Source organism: Castor canadensis, chromosome 1, assembly GCF_047511655.1.
Source record: "Castor canadensis chromosome 1, mCasCan1.hap1v2, whole genome shotgun sequence".
NCBI classification, from domain to species: domain Eukaryota; kingdom Metazoa; phylum Chordata; class Mammalia; order Rodentia; family Castoridae; genus Castor; species Castor canadensis.
Genome location: NC_133386.1, coordinates 94,538,032 through 94,562,393, shown reverse-complemented (window position 1 = coordinate 94,562,393; position 24,362 = coordinate 94,538,032). Strand labels below are relative to the sequence as shown.

Genomic DNA, 24,362 nt, shown 5'->3' with positions numbered 1-24,362 from the left:
TGGCCTCTAATTTAACCATCTGCTTAAACACTGTTCAATAATGTAGCCAGTATTTACTTGTGTCTATTAGCATTTGAATGTGGCTACTCCAAACTGGAATGAGCTGTAAGTATGTAATGAACATGCACTGCATTTTTTTTTGGTGTGGTAATAGGGATTGAACCCAGGGCCTTTTGCATGGTAGGTGAACACTAAACCACTGGACTGTATCCCCAGTCTACACACAGCATTTTGAGGGCAATATGAAAACAATAATGAAAAACATCTCATTAATAATTTTTTATATTACTCCCATATAGAAATGATGTTTTGGATACACTGAGTTAAAAACGTATTGTTAAATGAACTTTATCTATTTCTTTTCTGTTTGTTTTAGTTGTAGCTACTACAATATTTAAACTTACATATATGGTATGCATTTTATTTCCATCAGACATTGCTACAACCCTTTGATCTATCCTGTAGGTCATTTATTTGTGATAAAGTTTTCCTTTTGTTTTCTGAATACTTACAATGCTAAGCAGAATTTTCAGGGGCTGGAGGAATTGGGGCACTAAAAAAACAGTGTTTCTTGGCTGGTTACAGCTGGGCTTTAACCAGAGATACTTTTTATTATGCTGCTGTCTAGGTTGAAGAATCTGTTGTCAACTGCATCAAGGCAAGAAGATTTTGCCTGTTCCCCCCGCCAAGTCTTCCATAATACTGTCATACTTGACTTTTCCAGCTTTCCCTTTCAGTCCATCCTAAGTAGTAACCCTGTGCTCCACTCTGTTGTCCAAGCTACTGGAATTCTTTATGCTTTTGTGCATGCTTCTTTTCCTCAGTATTTCCTTCCATAGTCCTGTCTAACTCATCAGTCTTAAGAACATGACTTCTAAGTTCTATCTCTTATATAATGTTTTTTTCTGCTTATTGAAGCCCATCCAAATGTTCCCCTAGTTATTATTTGTCAGGGCTGTGCAGTTTAAATTCTAATTTGTTGAAGGTCTGAGCATCTTAAATTGCCATAGCTTTTCAGTTTAATTTCACAAACATATTTGGCCCTCCTGCCAAGAGCAGGGCTAGGTAGCCACGAGGGTCAACTTTATACAGGCCCAAGGCTAACTGGCCTTATAAAAAAGTGTAAGACACGGACTCCTGCTCATTGTCTTAGCACCTGCCTAGCCTCAGGCATAGGTCATGCTTATTCTGCTTATATAAGCTCCATATAGAAATTGCTAATATTAATCCACAATTGAATGCTGAATCATTCAAACCATCTCAGTTCAAACTCAACGAGCCTGGAGTAGGGAACTACTTAAGAGTGTCTTCTCTTCCTAGTTCTCTTTTCTTGCATTAAAGAACTGTTTATATGACTTCTTGTTAAAATATACCCCCCCTAGTATTTGGTTCCTTAGTCACACATTCCTTTTTACTATGATTTATTAGCATATAAGAGTTGTACAGGGGGATACATTGTGATATTCACATGTGTTTAAAATATATCTTGGTTGGATTTACCCCCTCCATTGTTCTCCCCTCCCCCTTCTTAGAACAATTTCAACAGGTTTCAAGCTTTTATTTTCATACATGATACAAAATACATCCACCATATACTCCCTCAGTCCTCCTTTCTTTGTGCTCGCCCCCTTCCCACTGCTACTTACCCCCCGGAAAAGATTTCTTTTTCCTCTTGCCCTTCATTTTTTAAAATTAAGTGTACATACACGTTCCCTTCTTCATGGAAGGGCTGCCTGTTTTAGGTGTTTTAGCCTCTGGAGACAGACTACTTTGGCTTTAAGTCTAAACTCTTCCACTGAGTAGCTCTGCAACATGGGCAAGTTACTTGACTCCCCTGTGCCTCATTCTCCTCCTCTGTATAACAAGACTAACATCATAGTGCGGTGCTCCCGTTAAGTGAGTGCATAGTTCATGGTACAGAGTCATCCATAAAGGTGAACTCTCAATGCATGTCCCTACTAGATCATTTCTTCTTCTAAAGTGTAGGAAACTGTTTTCCCCATTTCATTCCAGGCATGTCTCCTGCGTCTAGAATAGTGCCTGTTTCAAAACTGCAGTTGAAGAGGCGTTGAATGAATAAATGAATCCACCCAATCACTATTATTTCTGCATTTCCAGAAATGTCATTATTTCCAGAAATAATGTCAGCAAAAGCAAAGAAGTGAAAGCCGCCTGCCTCCCTGTAAAAGATCAGCTCACTGGAGGCCCTCAGCGACAGTCATCTCTCAAAAGGCGGGGAACCCACTCTAAGCCGGGCCGGACACCTGTACGGAATCACCTTGCGCAAAGGGCCCTCGTGCGCAGCGACCCCTCCCTGCGCAGAGGCCCGGCGGGAGGGCAGTGCCGCGCATGCGCAGCGGCCCGACCGGGAACCCTTCCGCCCGGAAGCCTGGACTCGGCCCCGCCCTTCCCGTGCGGGTTCGACCGTGCGTGCGGCGGGCCGGGCGAGGAGGCGGGACACGTCGGCGCTGCTGCTACCGCCGCCCCTCCTCCTGTTCCAGCTGCCGCGGCCGTCGCTTCCTGGGCTGAGTCCGCCCGCGGTCCCGGTGGCGCCAGGTGCTCTCGGCCTGCCGGGCTTCTGACAGCGTCCGCCGCCGCCGCCGTAGCCCACCCGGGCTGCCGCCCCGCTGCCGAAATGGCGACGCGCTCCTGCCGCGAGAAGGCTCAGAAGCTGAACGAGCAGCACCAGCTCATCTTGTCCAAACTGCTGAGGGAGGAGGACAACAAGTACTGCGCCGACTGCGAGGCCAAAGGTAGTGCGGGCGTCGTCGCCGCCCGGCTCGGGGCCTCCCGCGGCCGGTGACCTTCCCGCTGCCGCGGCGCCGTAGCCGCGCCGGCCCTGCTGGAGACCCTCGCTTCCCCCAGGGTGGCGGCGGGGTTGGCCGGGCCCGCAAGGGCCTCTGTCTTGCTGTCTGTCACCGTCCGGGCCGTGGTCTGCTCCCGGGCTGGGCTTAGGGCTCGGGGCTCCCCGCCCTGCTCTCAGCCACGTCCGGGCGGTGGGCCGCCGGGGTCCGCCCCCGACCCTCCGCTGGGACCTGGTTCTCCCTGGCCTGCCAGCGCGGGGCTCGCCCCTGCATGGAGCGTTACCTGACCGCCCACCTGCCGCTTTGTCCCTGGCCCTTTCTGCTGGGGTGGAGTTGTACCGAATCCCATAATTTGGGGAAGGGTCCTCTTTCGTCGTAGCTGTACGTCGTCGTTTGGTCTGGCAGTTAGTGAGAATGGAGAGGAATTTGATTACAGGACTCGTTCCTGAAGATTGCAGGATGAGAGTCTCTCAGGCCGGCTATTTTGGGACAGTATGTGGGCACTGGTTTGTCTACTTTATAAACATCGAAGGTGCTTTTCGAAGATGCAGGGATGGAAAAGACCCAATTTTAGTGTGTTCAGTTGGAGGGCTTCTTGCCTGAGCCTTGCAAATAGATGATGCTATCTTTAGCTGATAGGTTTCATGTTTGAGGATGTGATTTATATTTAATGTCTTGTAAGTAATCTCATGGGGAAAATGTTTCAGATTTTTGAAAAAATAAACCTCCCATATAGTTAGGAAAAGATCTTATTGAATTGTAAATTGGTGCAGGCGAAGTGGCTCAAGGTCGCCTGCCTAGCAAGCATGAAGCCCTGAGTTCAAGCCCCAGTACCGCCAAAAAAGAAAGAAAGAAAAAACCCAAACCACAAAATATTGAATTGTAAATTGGTTTATTTGATTATCCCATGAGAAACAGGTAGTTCTTCAAAGCAGGGATCACCAGTCTTTGGGAATGTTGTTTAAGATTTCTTCATTATTCGACCAACACTTTTCTTGACGCTTTACTGTTCTCTATCAGTGGTTTATAAGTGAGTCACATTTCACTAGGCTGCATATATTTGGTTAGACTTGAGCCACTCAACATCAGCAACTTACTTTATAGGTACTGGATTATTGAAAGAGTCCTGGGAATACTGTCACTAGGTTATGTTATGATGCACTTTTCATTATTATAGTAACTTTACTGAGTCAGCCTTATATATTTACCCTATGTAATCTTCAGGCACTTGAGTTTTGGAAAAACAAAACAAAACAAAACCAAAAAACCCAGTGTGCTTGATTCTTGTAGTAATATTTGCTTGCCTGATTGATTGTGTGTGTGATTTGCCTGGTTGTCACTGTACTTACTAGTAAAATGCTCAAAAATTGGTCTTTAAAAGGTCAGAAAAAAAAAAGGAGCTGAAGTTACAGAGTTTGCATTTTGTCATCTTGTGTAATAACATGGTTAAGTAGAATATTGGTAAAAATTAAGTCTATTCATTAAAAAATATAATAGTCTCAGTAATATCTTTAGGTATAGAAATTATTTAAAAATTTTGTTCAGATTTCATCAAAACATTTTATAAAGTCAGATTTTCATTGACATCATCATGTAAATCATGTAAACATGATTTACATTTTAAGAAGCCTTTATTAACCACATGCTAATGTGTTTTTCATTTACTTTTTTGGGGTGGTGGGAAGAGAATCATGTGATTCTTAAATTAGGGTTTTTACTTCTGACCTGAAGAGAAGGAAGTGTTTATTTTGCTCACTATTTGTATTGCTACTGAAGTCAGTTACTACATATTGAGCATCTTTTTAATTTTGGTTTTGCTTAGTCTTTTTTTTGTTGGTTTATTTGTTTTTGAGAAGTGGAGGAAGTAAAAAAGAATAGCATCAAGAGTTTAAGGGTGCATCTTGAAGGTCATGAATTCTGCAGTCATGATTTAGAAAGATTATTTTCCCTTGTTTTTACTAAATCTACAATAATGTTTAAATGATCTTGTAAATTATTCTGTTATTTTATGTTGATCTTTTAGGAAAAGAAATTTACAGGTAGGACCATTTATTTATTTAATTAGACTTATTTATAGTTCTAATAATAGAAAAATTGATACAATTGATAGATTTCTTGAGACTTTACTGTTCTCTATCAATACTGTATAAATAAGTCACATTTCAGTAGGCCGATAGTATTTGATTTGAGCCACATGGCATCGGTAAGTTACTTTACTATCATAACAGGTAAGAGATTACTGGAAGATCTCTTTCTCTCTCTCCATATATATATATACATACATACACACACACACACACACACGCATACACATACTCATAGATGTATATATATTAAAGTTGAAAAAAACATTTTTTGGGGGTGCTCGGGATTGAACCATTTCTTTGTGCATGATAGGCAGGCACTCTACCACTGAGCTATGTCCCCAGTGCTTGGATTTTTGAGACAGGATCTCATTATGCAGCCCAGGCTGGTTTGGAACTCTGATCCTCCTGCCTCTGCCTCCTGGATTCTGAGATTACAGGTGTGCACCACCGTGCAATACATGATTTTTTTTTTTAAAGCAGTTCTGGAGTTTGAACTCGGGGCTTGTGAGGCAGGTGCTCTACTACTTGAACCACTCCTCCAGCCCAAGGTATATATTTAAATATATTTTTTGCAAAGTTTTTGTGTCTTTTGCTGGGCCCCATTGTAGAGCTCTTTTATAGAATTCTTGTCTTGCTACATAATTTTGAATATATTATTATATATACCATATGGTGTAATACATGTACATAATGAAACTCTGATTAAGTATACATTTAAAAGACCACACTAAGGGTCTTATTGTACAATTCAATTAAGAGATTTCCTTCTGTATATGTACTGATGTTTTCTTTACTATCTGATAAATTTTATCAAGTTTTTCATATACCTTGAAGCTGTTTCTTTGTTAACTCAATTTTCTTTCTTTGAAAGAATGCTTTCCTCACTGATCTTTGAGAACATATACCAAAACTAAAGACTAGGTTTTGAGATTGCCCTATTCCATTGCTTTATGATAGTCGGCAGAGGTTGTCAGTTGAGGTTTGACATTTTCTGATTGAGTCACCAGTTTGTGTTTACTGTATTGACAGTATTTAGGGAGTAAGAGAAAGAAAATGATGGCAGAGGTGCCAGTTTCCTGTTCTTGATCCTACACTTACCAAATATGTTGGGCAGCTGGAGACTGAGAACAGGCAGATGGAGCTGCACTCCTCCTATGGCCACATTTATGACTAGGAGTTTAAAAACAGTTCTGTTGGTTATTGGTGGCAAGACGGGACAGTGAGGACTGAGAGAGCCCTTTGCTTAACCTAGTTTTCAGAATTTAAAACTTTGTCCACAGCTTTGATTTCAAAATATATGTGAAATATATGGCATGAAAATGAGTCTCTTGCCCAAAGTTTTGAGGTAGTCAGAAGCATCAGATTTTTTCACCCCAGACTTTGTTTTGTTCAACTGCCTGCTATTGGGAACTTAAGTTCATTTCTTAGATCAAGCACTAATGAGTGCTTCTTCATACATTTTGATTTAAGAGCAGTTTGTTAAGCACTATATTAAGATATGGGGCAAAAAATCATTTGTAAGACCTAAGGGAGTTTGTTTAGTGGGGGCTGAATATTTGCAAAACAATGTGCTAAGTGGTATAATAGTGGTTGTAAGAATTACCTCCCCTCCTGTTTATTTCTGGTTCTGTTTTCCTGCACCTCTGACTTTTGCCCATTGATTGTCTTTACAATTTCTGGAATGCCATCTCAAGGCCTTTGGACAGTCTGTTCTGTCTAGGAAGCGCTCTAACAATTTTTTTTGTTTGTGTGTGTCTGATTAACTTTTACTTATCTCCAGTTTTTGCTTAAATAGGCAAACCTCCCTGATCTTCACAGACTAAGTTATACTTCCATTTATACATTTAAGACATGACCCTCACTCTTTTATTGAATTTACCACAATTACAATTAACATTATTGAGATAATCATTGGGTACTCCGTATCTCTGTTGGGTGTAGTTGCAAAGGAGAAGGGATCTTGTTTATCTTGTTTGTCAGCACAGTGTGTGACATGTGGTAGGCAAATGTAACTCAGCAAATACCTTTTGAATGAATGAATGTGTGGATGAGCACAGGGCCCTTGGGAAAGCCAGGGAGTGCAACTGTGAAAGGGAGTGGCAGTTGGGGTAAGAGGAGTCACAGGAGTTTCATGTGAACTAGATTCTGAAATGAAGTGGGATTTCATCAGCTAGAGAATCAATTAAAGGACCCAGCTGTATACACAGAGATACAGCTGTACAAAAGGTTGAAGAGTTTTCCATATGACCATTTTTGGGTAAGCTGTCTTTAAATATGATCCTATTTGGTAATGGCAGGTGAGATGAAGAATTGGGATGGTGAAAGATTGCTGGGAAGTCAATGAATGAAGTTAATAGTGGTCTAAAGAAGAGAATAAGAGGACCTAAACTCATGAACTGTCAATGTATCAGGGTAAAAAGCAGGAAACAGAACTGGAGGTATAGCTTAAATGGTAGAGTGGATGCTTTACAGCACAAAACCCTGAGTTCAAGCCCCAGTCCCAACCCACCTCCCCAAAAAAGGCAGTAAGCAGATCTACTGTAGCTATTTTTTATACTGCCACTACCATTGTTCCACTGACAACATGGCTGCTTCTCACGTTAAAACTAGTGAGCTGATGGGAGAAGGACTGTGGTTGCTCTAAACCCTTAATGTCTATTAGACATTTTTGTCAATTGCTTCTTCTGTAGAAATATGGGTTGGGGCACACTTGTGTTTTCCACCTGCAAATAATTGGCAAAACCTAATTTATACCTTGCCTTCCAGGAGTCTTTTAGCTCTCTAACCTCTTCAAAAAGTAAAAATGTGCAGAGCCTGGTTGGTTGTGAGAGCCAATCCTAGAGTCCACTACAGGCAGTGAGGATAAGAGTGCATTTTTTTCATTGCATTTGCTGTTTTAGAGTAGTTATACAAACCTATTTTAAAATAATTCTGACCAAAAGATTACTTAGAGGAACTGGTATTTACGATGATGCTGATACTTTATATTAACAAAAGTCTGTGATTGTAATTAATCTAAAGAAATTTGCCAATCTAAAAGTTCCCTCATAGTGCTAAACTTCAGTCTGCTGTTGTTGTAATTTTGCTGATCTTGAGGTTTTGCTTTAGTGATTGTGGGTACAGCCCTTGTGTTAGAGGCACGATGGAAACCACTGGTCTGTCTCTGACTCATCACTTTAAAACTTGAGCTTCATGTTGTTCCCCTCCTTATTCTTGTCTTTTTTTTTTAAGACTATAATATTCTTTTGTTATGTGACTTCATTAATTAAGGAGACATAGTTCCTTAATTCTTCTACATGATACATCTATTATAAATCTGTAAATGTCTATCATGTGTTTGTTTATTTATCTAACTACCCATCTACCTACCTATAAAGGACCTGAACCCATGCGCTTGTTAAGGTAGTAAAATATTTTTTTCTTATTGCTAATTGTACTACTACTAGCCTTTTACTGGATAGAATCAAGCCATTTGTGTTCTTTCCTATTTTCAATTTTCTCAATGGAAGAAGATCAAAGAAACTTGACATTTTAAGTTGTAATTATTACCAGAAACATTGACTGTCTTATATTCTGACCACTGTAAAGAGTATTTGACCCATACATGCTGATAATTTAGTGTTTTCTGGGTTATATTAGTTTTCCATTGCTATAATAAAGCACCCAAGGCTTGATCCTTTGTAAAGAAGAGAGGTCTCTTCGTAGTTTGGGAAACTGAAAGTCCCAACAGCATAGTGCTGACTGTGGGGAGGGTACATCAAATAATGGTGGATGACAACATGGCAGGAATGCATGTGAGAGGGAGAGATTTCTAGCGTGAGTGAGAGGGTTTAGACTTACTCTTTTATAACTCTCACAGGAACTAATTAGAGTCCTATGAGAACTACCTTGCACAGTGCCCCTAGTGACCTCTCCACCTTCCACTAGGGTTCACTTCTTAAAGTTCCCACCACTGGATGATGTTAAAATAATATTATATATATGTATTATAGTATTTTCTTCTTGCAAGAGATATTATGAGTTTTATTAAGAGATTTATATCTATTAACTCAGTTAATTCTCAAAACAACCTTTTGAGGTAGATACTACTTTTCTCCTGTTTACTGGTGAGAAACAGGCACAGAACAGAGCATAAGTAACTCTCCCAATTTATATAGACAGCAAGTGGTAGAGCCAGGACTGTTTTCTTTTTCTTTTTCTTTTTTTTTTAAAAGTCTTGGATGACTCCTGTGTTTCATGCCCTTTTCTAGGAGCTGGAGATTAAAGCAGGGAACAAGTAGGTAGATAAGGGCCATGCTCTAGAAGAGTATTCTAATCTATTGGTGTGCAGAAAAAGAGTTAAATGTAGTAGGCCTGATTTGCAAGGTCTGCCCTTGGCTTGCATCTGAGAACTTGGATTTGGGGATGCCCCTTCCACCCTAAGTGATAATAGTCTGCCATCTTGCCTAAATTGTTTGTATAAACAATGTGGTTTTTGCTGAAAAACTGCTCCCCCTCCCCAGTCTGGAATTTGCATATATGCCAGGCAGGGGTGTCTACTTGACGGGCACCAATAAAACTCTAAGCACTGAGTCCTTTGTGAGCTTCTCTGATTGGCAGTGTTTCACATGTGTTGTGACAACACGCTGCTGGGAGAATTAAATGTGTCCAGTGCAATGCCACTGGAAGAAAACAGCTTGTTCCTAATTCCCCCAGACTTTTCTCCATATGTCTTTTACTAATTGTGCTTGGTATCTTTTTTTGCTATAATAAACAATAACCATGAGTATGTCTATATGTTGAGCCTTTTGAATCCTCTTAATAAATTGCTGAACCTGAGGGTGGTCTCAGGGACCTCCCAACATAATTGGTGGTGTACATTTTCTCCCAATATATTGTTTAGGACATTTTGAAGTCTCAGCATATCTCAACAGGCTCTAGAACCTAGCATACTAGTAAGGCTACAGCCCAGAAGAGCAGGTTTGAGCATTAGAGGCTTTTATAATTTAACTGAGGTGAAGTAGAGGTGGAAATCTGAACTACAAGGTTTAGACCCAGGAGGTCTAGCCCAGGGTCTCTGTTAGAAACCACTGGAGAAATAGATAAAACCAATTTTTGTTGTTGAAATTTGGTGAGGTGAGAGATCGTTGTTGGGAAGACTGTCATCTTCATGCTAATTTAAAAGTATTTCTCACAGAGATTATTACTAGATATGTTTAAATGTGAAAATATCTTCATTTTAATATATAGCTTCACATTTAATAGGAGAACCACTATAACATCAAAGCACCAATTTAAACAAATTGGAATTTTTGTCTGATCAACTTTATTCTATGAATTGACTGAATGTGTAGACACATGCTTGAGTGTATATTTTCTGTCTTCCATATGACTGCTTTGTTTTCTAGTTTTGCAGTTGTGTCCTTAGGTCAGGTGCGGGTCATTTACCTGGGTTTTTTAAACCACAGAGACAGCATGATGGATTTAAAGACCACTGTGTGGGTTAATTGGGTAAAGCTAGATTTGAGTCCAGGCTTTGCCTCTGACTTGCTTTGTAACTGATTGTTCCTGTCCTCTTTGATCCTTATTGCAAATATTTGTTTTTACTCTGTTGTGGTTTGTGTTTTTTCTTGGATCTACACATTATATCACATCTATGTCAGTGTTTACTATTATAATTAAAAAATCCTGTTATTGAAGGTTTACATTTTGTGGTTTTGTTGACATTTGGGTCATGATCAAGCCTTTATACTTTTTCATGTTTTTTTTATCTGATGGTTTAGTTTTGTTGAGCAAGTTTACCTAGTATTATTTTTAATTATTTTAAACCATATCATTTATAACTAACTCATAGGAATAGTCCTCAAAAGTTGAGTCTTTTTGTTTGAAACCTTTTCATTGTAATGCTTTTTTTGAGCAATTAAAGTACAATCAAAGAAATTTCCACCTCTTTCAATTGACTAATACAACCAGGATTGTTTTCTGTTCATCATCTTAAAGACTAATGGATTTATTAAATTAATAGTCATCCCTGTACATTTGTCATTGTCAGTATTTTCTACTTAAGGTATTAGTAAGAGCTCTGTTTAACTCTGAGAAGTATGTAGGTACAATGCCAGACAGAAATGATTTTTTAGTAATTATTTCACTTAAACCTCAGATAAAGCTATTGGAATCATGCTGCTTTTATGTTCACATATGTTGAATGTGAGGATTTTGCAGGTTCAAAGGAAGAGAGTTATAAGCGTCTAGTAATCTTCCATAGTCTGTTCTTCCTACCTCCTTAACCAATTTTTTTAGCTTAAATTTCATGAGACAGCCAAGTGATTGCTTTCGGGGTGCTTGATGGTAGACCTTCAGCTGTCTCATATTGATCTTTTGTGAAGGGCACATTTCAAGAACCAGTGATGAGTTCTGACCCAAATTTAAAAAGAAAATAAAGAGAATTCTATGGGAAATCATACTTAAGATGGCTTTATCTTCCAATATAAGAAAATTCATAAAAGTGTAATTTATTGTAAATGTTACTTAGTTCATTAAGTTCTCCTGAAAGTTGCTTTTGGTATAGATTTGTGATGGTACAAAAAACTAACAGAAGTAGGTTTATTGAAGCAATGTGATCACTACTGGTAATTCATTTCCTATTGGCTGTTACAAAAATTTCCACATACTTATTGGCTTAAAATAATACAAATTAATCTTCTTGCATTTCTGGAAGTCCAAAATGAATTTGTTAAGCCAAAAACAAGGTATTGATGGAACTGTGTTCCTTCTGGAGGCTCACAAGGGAGAATCTGTTTTCTCGCCTTTTCCAGCTTTTAGAGGCTACCTGTACTTGGCTCATGGCTCCTTCCCATCTTCAAAGCCAGCAATGTGTCCTCTTCAGTCCCCTTTACTTCCTTATTTTGCATCATTATATTTTTTAGGATCCTTATGATTGCATTGGCTTTACCCAGATAGTCCAAGATAACACTGCCATCTCTTTGTTCTTAGTCATTCACAGGGATTGTAGGGATTAGTACATGGGCATCTTTGAGGGCTGCTGTTGTACCTACCACAAGTGAATTTGTAATACAAATTGTATATTGAGCTTAGGTTTTTAATATTGTTTTCAGATGAGGGTCTTGTTATGTTGCTTTGGTGGGGCTTGAACTTGTGATCCTTTTTTCCTCAAGCCTCCCAAGTAACTGGGATTATAGACATGTGCCATTGTCTAACTTTTGAGCTTAGATTTTTATAAAAGGTATTGCCTTGGATGTTTAAAATGACATAGGATAGTGATGAATACAATTTAAATCAGCCATTCTCACAGGAATTATTTAAAAATAGATGCATGCAAGAGTTATCTAACAGTTTGTTTGCAATGTGAGCATTATGTATAGAGAAGCCTAGGAAATTTATAAAAAAAAAACACCAAAGAATTGAGTTTATCAAAGTTTCAGGAATCAAGGTAAATATAGAAAAAAACCTATTTCTGTATGCTAGCAACATAATTGAAAGTTGGAATAAAAATGGCCATTTACAACAGCATAACATGAAAATCTTTAGGATAAATCTAACAAAATGTGTGCAAGACCCGTACACTGAAAACTTTACAGAAGTGTGATGAGAGAAATTAAAGAAATGGAGAGATATACTATGTTCATAGATTAGAAGACTCAGTATTTTAAAGATGTCAGTTCTCTCCAAATTAATCTCTAGATTTAACACGATCCTAGTCAAAATCTTAAATGGTTTTTTGTTTTGATAAGCTGATTCTAGAATTTTTCATTAAGTGCAAAGAACTCTCTCTGCCCATCCTGAACAATTTTGAAAAGAGAAAGAGTATTCAAGGTCTTATAGAAACTGACATCCGTAGGTATTGTAAAGCTACAGTGGTCAAGACAGTGTGGATTGATGTAAAGATAGACATAGATCAGTGATAGTCCAGAAATAAACTCATGTATATTGTCAGATAATTTTGAACAGAACTGACAAGGTAATTCAGTTGGGGAAGGGGTAGTCTTTTTCAACACAACCACAAATAACAGAATGTGCCTTGAGCCCTATTTTCACAAAATTAATTTGAAATGGGTCATAAAACTAAACTTAAGAGCTTAAATATAAAACTTTTAGGAGAGAACACAGGAGAAAATTTTTGGTACCTTGAGTTAGGCAAAGATTTTTTGGATAGGACACAAATGTGTGTTCTATAAAGATAAAATTGTGAAAATGGACTTCATCAAAATTAAGAACTTTTGCTTTTCAGAAGATACTTTTAAAAGTGAAAAGGCAAGCCTGGCCCCGTGGCTCCCGCTTATAATCATAGCTACTTGGGAGGCAGAGATCAGCCAGCCCAGGCATATAGTTTGTGAGACCTTATCTTGAAAATATCTAACAAAGAAGGGCTGGTGGAGTGGTAGAGCACCTGCTTTGCAAGCCTGAGTCCCAGAGTTCAAACCCCATTACAACCCCCCCCCCAAAAAAAAAAGAAAGCACAAGTCATAGACTGGAAGAAAACATATCTGATACGGATTTTTGATCAGAATATATGCTATAATACTGCAACTTAGTAAGAAAAAATAAAATTTGTACTTGGATGGTTGTAGTAGCTTTATCATAATAGCCAATTACTAGAAATAACCCAAATGTCCATCGTTTGATGAATAGATAAAATGTTACAGCCATACAATGGCATAATACTTTGCAGTGCAAAAGAATGAACTAGTGATACACTCAGTAACACTGATGAGTCTTAAAGGCGTTATACTTAGTGTTAGGAATCCATACACAAAAGACTACATAATATATGATTTCAGTTCTGTAGAATTCTAAAAGGTTAAAACTTCTAGGGACAGAAAGTAGATCAGTGGTAGTCAGACAGTGGGCTGAGTGGGGTTAACTATATTTCAGAACTAAAATGCATATGTTCTATGCATTTGGTGATGTTCGTTAGCAGTTATTATGGATGATAATGATAGTTTCTCAACTATTTTATTTCAGTGTGCAACATATTCACTCCTAAAATTGTTTTCCTCTTCCATGAAAATAAATTTGATGGTTTTGTAAAAGTGGTGTACTGTTCTTAATTTTGTCTTAAGGAATGAAAAATCATTAATGCCTTTTTGTTTGTTTTTCTTTCTTGTTTTTCTCAAATCAAACAAGAATAGTAAATAGTATTTTAAAATAAATATTATGGGAATCAGTGATTTAACTTTATTATTTTTCTTCTGAAACAGGGCCTCTCCATGTAGTTCAGGCCATCCTGGAACTTACTGTGTTGCCCAAACTGGCCTTGAACTCAAGGTCCTCTTGCCTCAGTCTCCCAAGTGTTGGGACTACAAGTGTGGACCACCATACCCAGCTCTTGTTTTACTTGAAGAGTTGCATTATTCATACATAGATCTAAAGCTGATTATACCATCATTAGGACATCAATTTTTTTTTTTGGTGTCTCTAGCTGTAGGATGTTCTGTTAGGCTCTGTGATAATATATATGCATGTAATCAAAACTTAATCTATAGATAAAATTATAATAGTAACCAAAAGAATAATACTTAATACTTTTTTTTGAGGGGGGTGGGAGGAAGTACTGGGGATTGAACCCAGGGCCTTGTACATACTAGGCTAGTGCTTTCCCACCTGCACCATGCCTCCTGGCCCTTTCATTTGTGTTTTTGTTTTTGAGATAAGTTCTCACAAACTTTGCCACAGCTGGTCTCAAACTCAAAGTGTTCCTGCCTGCACCTCTTGAGTAACTGGGATTTCAGGCATGTGCCACCACATCTGACTTCACGTAAATACTTTTAACTAAGGGGCTTTAACTTTTGGTTCTTTATTGTTAGAATTTTTGGTGTGAGATGAGTGGTCCACTTTCTAGGATTATTTGGGTGGAAACTCAAGACATAGTGAAACCCTTGCCCCCCAAAACCACACATGATAAATCAACCTAGGACCCTAGTATAAGGAGTCTTAGGTTTTCAAGCTTGTCTTCCAGGTCCTGTTCCAGAAAGCAGTTAAGTTGGATTATGTCTTACTAATCATGTGTCTGCTGTAGCTTCTTGAATATACCACGACCTACGGGGAATTTGTCAAAAAAATGAAAATTAATTTGTTACAGAAGGAATTCCTATATCATAGATTTGGAAAGTTTCCCTGATTTTAATGACTTTTTGGATCCTTCTGAGCAAGTAGACAAATTTCAGCACCTCAGAATGTTTAGACTTCATTAGTGGAAAGAAACAAAGGAGAATTTCTTTATTTTAAACTGTCTACTTAAACATGCTCTAATGGTGAATGGAGTTTAGATGGGTATTCCTCAATTGGTGTCCTGTGTATGGTTTTACTCTCAAACGTGTTTAATCTTAATAGATGTTGACATGTTAGGATTATCTCTGATGATTTTTGAATATAATATATATGAATATATAAGAAGCACTTTTGAATCTTATGTATAATAGGTAATCAGTAAATGTTGGATTTGAGTCTTAAGTCTTGCTTGAATTGACCCACCAGCAAACCTGCTCTTTGACTAGCACTAGAAAAGAACATGATTGGAGATAACTTGAAATGTGTGAAATTAGACCCAGGTTCCTGAATCTCTTCAATTCCTGTTCTATATTTGCCATTGTGAATTTTGAAGATAGAGTCATTACATTCCCACATAGGATCATCATTCACTGAACATTCAGCTATACCTATTTTACTAGGTATTGAAAGAGGAAAGAGACATGGTGCTTGCACTGAAGGTGAAAACTTGCTATTATTTCCAGAATACTTAGCAAATGTTAGTTCTCTCCCCAATATTTTAGAGTCCTATTGTACTGCATGGTATAAATATACTGAATGCAATTCCAAGGGTGTTAAGGTCGGTTCCTGCATAGAGGTGGGAACCCTGAAGCTTAGATTGTACACATAACCAAAAATGCCGTGGAACCAGGGTTCTAACTGAAATTTGCAGACCTTGAAGCCCATCATACTTAGGTGTTTCTTGTTAGGTATGCTTCTGTCCTACTATCTTGGAGTAGGCCACAATATTTAGGGGCCCTTTATGTCTGAAATTACAGTACATCAACATAAAAAGATGAAAAAATGTGTCAAAATATTAACAATTATTGAATCTAGGGAGTGGATGTATGGTATTCACTATACTAATATGTCTTTTCTCTGGTTTTTTGGGCTGAATGAACAAAGCTGCCAAGAAGTTGTGTGTATGTGTATAAATGTTTATATGAATATATGTGGACATTTATATAATCTTGTACAGGATGACCTTTTTTTTTTTTTTTTTTTTTTCCCGTACTGGAGTTGAACTTAGGGCCTTGCACTTGCCAGGCAGGTGCTCTAACACTTTAGCCACATCCCTAGTTCTTTTTTGCTTTAGTTATATTTCAGGTAGGATCTCGTGTTTTTTTTTCTGGAGCTAGCTTCAGACTGCAGTCTTTCTGTCTGTGACTCCTGAGTATGCCACTGCTCTGCTTACTGATTGAGGTGAGGTCTTGTGAACTTTTTGCCTGGATTGGTCTCGAACCACAGTCCTCCCATTTTCTGCTTCCCAAACAGCTATGATTACAGGCTTGAGCCACTGCACCTGGCTTCATATAATCTTTTTTTAAGTTGTTTTAATTGGGCTTTAACAGAAACAGATTATCCTAGGTGTGTTAGCAGAAATACTTTAAACAAGAAATTGGATACTTATGATAGCACTTGGTGGAAGTGCTAGCAATGATTCCCAAATTCTTGAGGATTGATTTTCAGGGAGCCACCACCCCTAGACCATCACTGCAATTATTGAATCTAAGGAAAAAAACCCAAGTTAACTGTGATGCAAGAATTAAAAAGCTGTCACTTTCTTACATCCCCTGTAAACTGGTATTGAGAGTGTGGGGTTTATCTGTTATACTTATCAAAACTGTTTTGTCACACTCAAGAAGCTAGAGACTGGACATTTTATGATTTTGTCTTCCTGCCAGAATATAGCCAAAAATGGCAGGAAGACAGTCCTTATTTCATTTTTGAAATTTTGCATGAGTCCATCTAACTGATGGAAATTAATTCTCACTCTTAACTGAAGAATCAAATAGAGTTGTTAGTTTTCAATTTTCTGAGGCACACCAGAAATGAAGTACAACAAGGCGTAAGCAGTGCATCACAATGAGTGGAACATGCAAAGCTTGACCTGCAGAGAACCACAAAGTCCTTAGGTACCCTTCCCTCCTCCTTTTTACTCCTGCCCCCCTACTCATATTTGGTACAGCATGGCTATTTTTTTTTTTTTTTGCCTGCTCTGTTAGTAACCACTTTCCTCACTTACTCATTTGCTTACTGAGCGCTTATTTGCTTCTAAGCTTATGTGATACTATGTTTGGCCTCCTGTATGTATTTTTCTCTTTTGGGGGGTCATACTCTATTTTCCTGGGTGAGATGGCCTGGCTTACTTTGTGCTGTATGCCTGTATCTGGTCATTTTGTCTTGGAGGCAGGAAGGCTGCAGGAATAACAGATTCCTTTTGTGTCTAAAAGAGCATGCAAGTTCTCTGAGGAGCAAGTGTGGCATTTCTAGTTAATATACTAATATACTAACAAAGATTAGAGAAAAGAATTGGTCCAAAACCTTAGAAGAAAAAGATCAGGAAGAATATGAATAAGTTTGTGAGGAAGTAGAGTGAAGAGGGGTCTGAAATGTGAGGGAATAGTTGGGTGGTGATTTCATTTGCTGAGAATGAGAATAGTGGGATAATATAGGGATTTTAAGGTTATTCTCTGCACAGAGTATTAGCTAATGGTATTTTAAAGTAAACTAAAAGTATTTAAAGGTAACCTCTCCTCACTAATGGGTATTTGCTTTCTAACTTTTGTGCTCACAAATACCCCTGTATCACAGTTTTGTATGCACACTTATTTCCTCAGAATAAAATGTAAAATCTATGTTGGCGAGTATGGCAGATCAAAACCTATCTCATCTGTATTGCCATGAGGGATGTGGTCAGTTTATCTTTCCACTATGAGTGTATAGAATGGCTGATTTTCTGTATCCACTCTGTTACTGGGTATTCATGTTGTTAAAGTGCTTCCTTATAATATAGTTGAAGAAAATGACATGGTGATATTTTGCATTTTCCTAGTAGTTTTAAGGTTGAAAATTTTAATATGCTTATTTCAGTTCTTTTATGATTTGCCCCTTCATTTTGGGAGGAGAGAGGGCTTGGCAACCCTTTTCATATTTTTTGGACCAAGGAAGAGAACATAAAATGCCAGACAACATTCATTCCTCTGGATATGGTGGTAAGTTCTCGACCATTCATCTCTAGCTTCTTTCTGTAAGACCATGAATAAGTACTTTGGAAAGATTTTTAATCTCTGATCTATATTTTTTGTAGTTACTGAATTAAAGGAAGTTAAAGAGACTTGTATCTGGTGTAGTCTCATATTAGAGGATGAGCCAAATCAAGAGATCTGATCTGACTGACTTGCTCAGAATGGTGCAACAGTGAAAGAACAGGATAGTGGGCTTAAGTCCTCTGGAAATATGCCTATTCCTTTGTCAGGTCACAAATTAATGTGTTACACTTGATCTTTATAAAAGGTAGCTCAACTTTTTAATCTTTTAATTCAGTTATTGTACACAATGAGAAGGGAGATAAATTCTGTTTTTTTTTTTATGACCATATCCATGTAATGGCAGCATTTTAAGGAAAAAAGTCAGGTATCAGAGTGAGTGGTGATCATATACGAACTATTTAGTCAGTTCGGATACAAATTTGGCAATGATGTAAACATGTATCAAAATTTCTAATGCTTAAACTGTGGAAACAGCCAAGATGTCTCACTACTGGAGAATGGATTAAAAAAATGTAGTATTTATATACAATGAAATTTTATTCAGCCACAAAGAAAAATGAAATTTTGTTGGAATTGGAGAACATCATCTTAAGTAAAGTTAGCCAGATTCAGAAGGCCAAAAGCCTCATGTTTTCTCTCATATGTAGAATATAGACCTAATACAAATACAGCAATATTATGAAAAGCAGGTCATGCTAATAGGTCACATAGGAGAGGAGGAGTATAAGAAGGTGAATATGGTTGATGTACTTTCTCTGTAAGAATGAATACAGAATTTTTAAACCTTTTGTAGCCACCATGAGAAAGGAACTAAAAAAGAAGTAAAATAGAGGAGATGAACTTATTTGAGTCCTGTTCAGAGGACAGGAGGGTGTAACAGGTCCTGCCTGGGGGGGTTGGTACCAGTGGGAGGGTGAATATGGTGCAAATACTGTGTATACATGTACAAAAAGAAAAAGTGATTCCTTTTGAAACTATTTCAGGAATTGGGGGAGAGGGGAATAAAGGAGAATGACGGAGGGGATAAATTTGAGTATGCTATATTGTATAAATACCACAATATACTCCCACCCAGCACAGAGAGAGAGAACAAAATTGTATTAGTGAGTCTGAGGGAACTGCAGGAGGAAGGAGAGGGAAAGAAAATGTTAAGAGAATGGAAAATATTGAAATAACCCATCTATATATTAATATAACACAGTGTACCATAAGATGTTGAATGTTAAGGGAGCATGGTGATAAAGAGTAAAGTAGTGTGGGGGGGGTTAATTTCATTTAAGTACAATATAGACAGGCCTGAAGTACCAAGGTGAAGCCACCTTGGACTGTCAATGTACACTTAAAAGTAAAGTAGGTCTTTTTCAGGGGTGAGTACCAATAGGAGGGAGGTGGGCATAATGAAAGGATGAATGAGGGTGAATATGGTTGATATATTTTGTATTCATATATTAAAAATAGAAGAGTGAAACCTGTTGAAATTGTTCTAAAAAGGGAGTGGGAAGAGGGAGAATGATGGTGGGAATAAATCTAGGTAAGATGCATTATAAGCACATATGTAAATACCACAATGTATCCCCCTGTATAACTATTATATGCTAATAAAAAATTCAAATGCTGTTTGTTAGTAAATGCAAATGGTTATCTCATGAAATAAATTTGTAAATAGCATGGAGAATAGTTTAAAATAGTTTATGCTTGAGAGAAATTTTGAAAAAAAGTACTAGGACATTTGTTAAGGGATAAACAAAATAAAAGAAGGCAGTAATGTGCCTGTTCAAACTTGAATTCTTAAGATAGATCTTTTTGAATGATGCTAATTGGGCAGAAAGACAGAAATTACAGGTTTGGCAAGGCTTAAATTTAGGTTAAGTGAAATGGGATTATTTTATTTCTTTGAAACAAGGATTATTGATCGTTAAAAATGAAGCATCATTTCATTTTTTTTCTCCTTTGGTTTTATTACATCCTGATTGCCAACAAATAGTTATCACTTCCATTTAACTTCTGTGTTGTAGTAAATTAACATTTGTCAAATGTTAGGGTAATGGTAGTTACTCCCCTAACGAACCTTTTAAGTTTTCCAGTGTTCTTATATCTTGAATTTGTTTACCTGTTTATTCCTTCATTACAAATTTAAGGGCTAAATATACAAACTGATAGTAACTGTATGGTTATTTTTCCTCTACAGCATTCTTCCTCCTGTTGACATGAATTTGTAGATTCACTGCTCTGCCTTTATCCTTTAGAGGCAGACTAGCTTAATGGTGAAAGCAGGGGCTTCGCAGTTTTACCACTGTAGATTATAATCTCAGCTCTCCAACCACTGCTGGCTCTGATTTCGTTTCCTTTCTTCCTTCCTTGTGGTGGGGGCATGGTGTTTAAACTTTCTGAGCTTTAGTGTCATGCATGTACAGTGGTGGTGCCTGTGCTACGGGGTTATAAGGAGATTGTGAAGTAATGTCTGTCATATCGTTTGGTAAAAGAGTAAAGGTTTGATAATTATGCCCATCTCTCTTTTTCTGATGCTCATATCATTGTATTATCTTATAGGAGGCATTTATAAATTATATTTAGTTTGGTAAACAGTATGATTGAATAAATTGTGGAAGGCTCAGGAAAAGATGGTAGTATTTATTTCTTTTAAGACTTTTTTCTGCTGGTCTTGAGTAGACATTATTCCTAAAAGATAAACAACAGAAGCCTTGCCCTGCCCTTGAGGACCTTACTTTAAGGAAGTATGCAGCCATAGCACAGTATATCTGGGTACCTGTGTAGGAAGTGTAGTGCAAGCATAGTGTGTTACAGAAGTACTAAAAAAGTAAAAATCACCAAAATTGGAATTGGGGAGAATTTTTAATGAAAGAGGTAGTTTTTGAGGCGGAGTAGAATCAAAGAAGAGGGCAAAGTTATTCCAGGTAGGGAGAACCTGGTAAACAGTTTTGTGCATATACTTAGTGGACATGCTTTGCAGACCTGGAGGCAGGTATAGATCCCAGGCAGAAATTTAGGAGAAAGCATAGACAAGGAGGTGGTGGCTTTTGGGGAGTCATATGCATAGAAGTATTTGCGAAAGTGATGTAACTGGACTTCACACACTTGTCTAATCAGAAGGTTGATGACCAAGACTTTGAAGGATGGCAGCAGGAGTAAGTGGAATCATCAAACGAATTAAGTAGGGGTATGGGAGACTTGGAGGAAAACCTAAACAAAGTGGTCTCAGGAGAAGAGGGTTTTAAGAAGGGGAATTAGTCACGAAATTATATGCAGTAGGTGGTGAAAGGGCCCAGAAAGGGCCATTTTTTTATTTTTTGGTTGACATTAAAACTGTTTTCTAAGCTGTAATGAAAGGAAGGTTCTGTTGTGAGGCTGAACCTAAAGCACACCAGAGCCTGTCTTCTACTTGCTGCATGGTGCATTAAGATTTAGGTGAATTTTTAGTACATTAGCACCATTTCTCAGGTTTTTCTCAGGTAGCATTTTGCCTTTTTTTTGCACTGTTGCCAGATTTCATTGCTTGTTTTGTTTTCTGTGTTTACTTTTAACAAATACTTATTTTCCCATGGATTTCACACAACTTGTGTGCTCTATTAGGAAAACTATTTGGAATTTGTTTTGAACCCAAAAGAATGTTATTAATATGTGCGCAAATGGATCTTGAAATAGTACTTTGGCATTTTATTTGGTAGTGTTATTTTGTTTTGTTTGAATTATAGTAGCTTGAATAAGTGGATAAAATTGATAAAACACAGTTCCTGGGGGGACCTGTCAGTATGTTTAAAAAATGCGTTTATATTTAGGACATTTCTTTTTACCTTCAAAGGAAGTACATTTCCTTTTGTGTAAATGAATATACTGGTTCTTTGATTTATACAATGTACTTCTTAATCTTTTGAATATAGTGTATTTAAGTGAACAGGTTTATAACATACATCTGCCCTCTGCTGGCAAAAATTTGTTAATGTTATTGACTCAGTAACTTTAGTAATAATTTCTTTAATGAGGACTGGAGGCGTGGCTCAAGTGGTAGAGCACCTGCATTGCAAGCTCGAAGCACTGAGTTCATAACCCCAGTCCCACCAAAAAAAAAAAAAAAAAAAAAAAAAAAAAAAAAAAAAAAAAAAAAAAAAAAATAATTTCTTTAATGAAATAGTATTCTGATATTTGAAGAGTGGCCATAAAATTAAATTTGGGGAAATACTTTTATCATTTGAAAGGAATATAATCTCTTTGAGACAATTCTGCATCATGAATTCTGCTCAAAATGCCAGTAGTACCCTGTTTGAGAAATACTAACCTAATATATTAGTAATTAATTTTACCCTGTGGTTGTATATGTGCATGTGAATTTTTCTGTAAGTTCTAGATCTGCTGTGCTCATTGTGGAAGCCACTAGACTGGTGAATGTAAACAGTTAGTTCCTTTGTTAAACTAGCTACATTTCAAGGCTTGTCACATTTAGCCAGGAACTACTATGTTGGACAATACAGACTGTGTAAAAAGTGTTTCATTCATTTGAACAGTAGTGGTCTAATTTTAAAATTGTAACTAATGGGGCTTATAATTTTCATGACATAATCATTGTTTTTTAAATTCATGATGAATTTCTCTCTTTGGCACAAGTCCTTTTCAGATAAAAACATTTGCTCAATAAGTAATCCAACTAACTGAGGTGATCTGTGTGGTAGCTTTTAAGATTATTAAGATTTTATTGTGCCATGTAATTTACTGCAACTTACATATATTTACCGCTAAATGATTACATTGCAGTTTTCTCAGTGTTGGACAATGAGTATTTCTGATGTTTTGAAGATTAAAATTAGGTTTAAAACAGTGGTCATATTTTTACCGTGTGATTTAATTGAGGTGAAAGTTTTCTCTTTTTGATGGATGTTTGGGGTGGAAAGAAAGCTATGAATCAAAATGTATGTAGAGAAACTAAGACTTTATGACATTGTGAATTCCTAGTTTAATATATGTTGGTTGATTAAAAAATACATAGACACTTGAGCCATTTCCTAGAATGGTAGCATTTATAAAACTAAAATATAATGAATTTTTCGACATTAATGCAATCTACCAATGAGATCAGTTTTACTTGTAGTCATTTATGTATGTATGTACTTAGTTTTATACAGTTTTATCACATGGAGATTCAGATAATATGCTACATGTTCAAGATATAGAACAGTTAAATCTCTATAAAAATCTCTTGGGTTGCCCTCTTACACCCAGACACATACCTTTCTCCCATTCCCCACTCCCATATTCCTAACCCTTGGCAACCATGACTCTGTTTTCCACTTCTAAAATTTTGACATTTGAAAAATGTTGTATAAATGGGGATTAGCTTTATTCATTCAGTGTAATTCTTGGGAGGGCCATTCAGGTCATTTATATGTATTAATAGTCTTTTCTCTTATTAAGTAGATTTTTACAGTAGGTATGTTTAACCACTCACCTGTTATATGGTTTATATATAAGCTATATGTGTGCGTGTATGTATATAGTTTTCAACTATTAAAAATAAAGCTGCTGTTAACATTTATACAGATTTTTGTGTGGTTATAAGTTGCATTTCTCTGGTAAGTGCCCCAAAATTTGCTTGGGTGTATGGCAGTTGCATATTTAGATCCATTAAAAAAAAAAACTGCCAAGCTTTTCTAAAATGGTTGTACCATTTTAGAATCATATTAATGGTGTATGAGGAATCCAATTTCTTCATATCTTGCAAGCATTTGGTGGTGTGACTGTTTTTTGTTTAAGCCATTCTGCCCTTCTGTAAATGTTTTATGATAGTGATACTTTTTTTTTTTTTGGTGGTATTGGGGTTTGAGCTCAGGACCTCACACTTGTTAGGCAGGTGCTCTACCACTTGAATCACACCACCAGTCCTGTGATACTGGTTTTGACTTGCATTTTCCTTATTAGGAAATACTTTCTTTCATGTATTTATTTGCCATGTATATATCCTTTTCAGTGAAATGTCTGTTCGTCTTTCGTTTTCTAATTGGAAAATTCTAACTTGAGTTTTAAAAGTGACGTATATTCTTGGTGCTAGTCCTTTGTTAGCTATGTGCAAATATTTTCTTCTTCTGTGTAGCTTGTCTTTGCATCCTCCTTAGTCTTTTGTGGAGGAAGAAAGGTTTAATTGTGATGCATTCCAATTTATTAAC

At 37.3% G+C, this 24,362-nt stretch overlaps 1 protein-coding gene across 4 annotated transcripts in view; it reads left to right on the top strand.

Moving 5' to 3' along the window:
• The first annotated feature begins 2,458 nt into the window (after positions 1-2,458).
• The window catches only part of Smap1 (small ArfGAP 1), a 145,952-nt gene continuing 124,048 nt past the window's right edge, over positions 2,459-24,362 (top strand). For 2 of the 4 annotated variants that reach the window (XM_074080231.1, XM_020167280.2), the window contains exon 1: positions 2,460-2,753. In XM_074080231.1, coding sequence (XP_073936332.1) covers positions 2,636-2,753 — 118 coding nt within the window. In that variant the 5' untranslated portion in view covers positions 2,460-2,635. Of the gene's footprint in view, positions 2,754-24,362 lie in introns of all 4 variants that reach the window. The other 2 variants (XM_074080249.1, XM_074080223.1) reach the window with 2 other exon arrangements.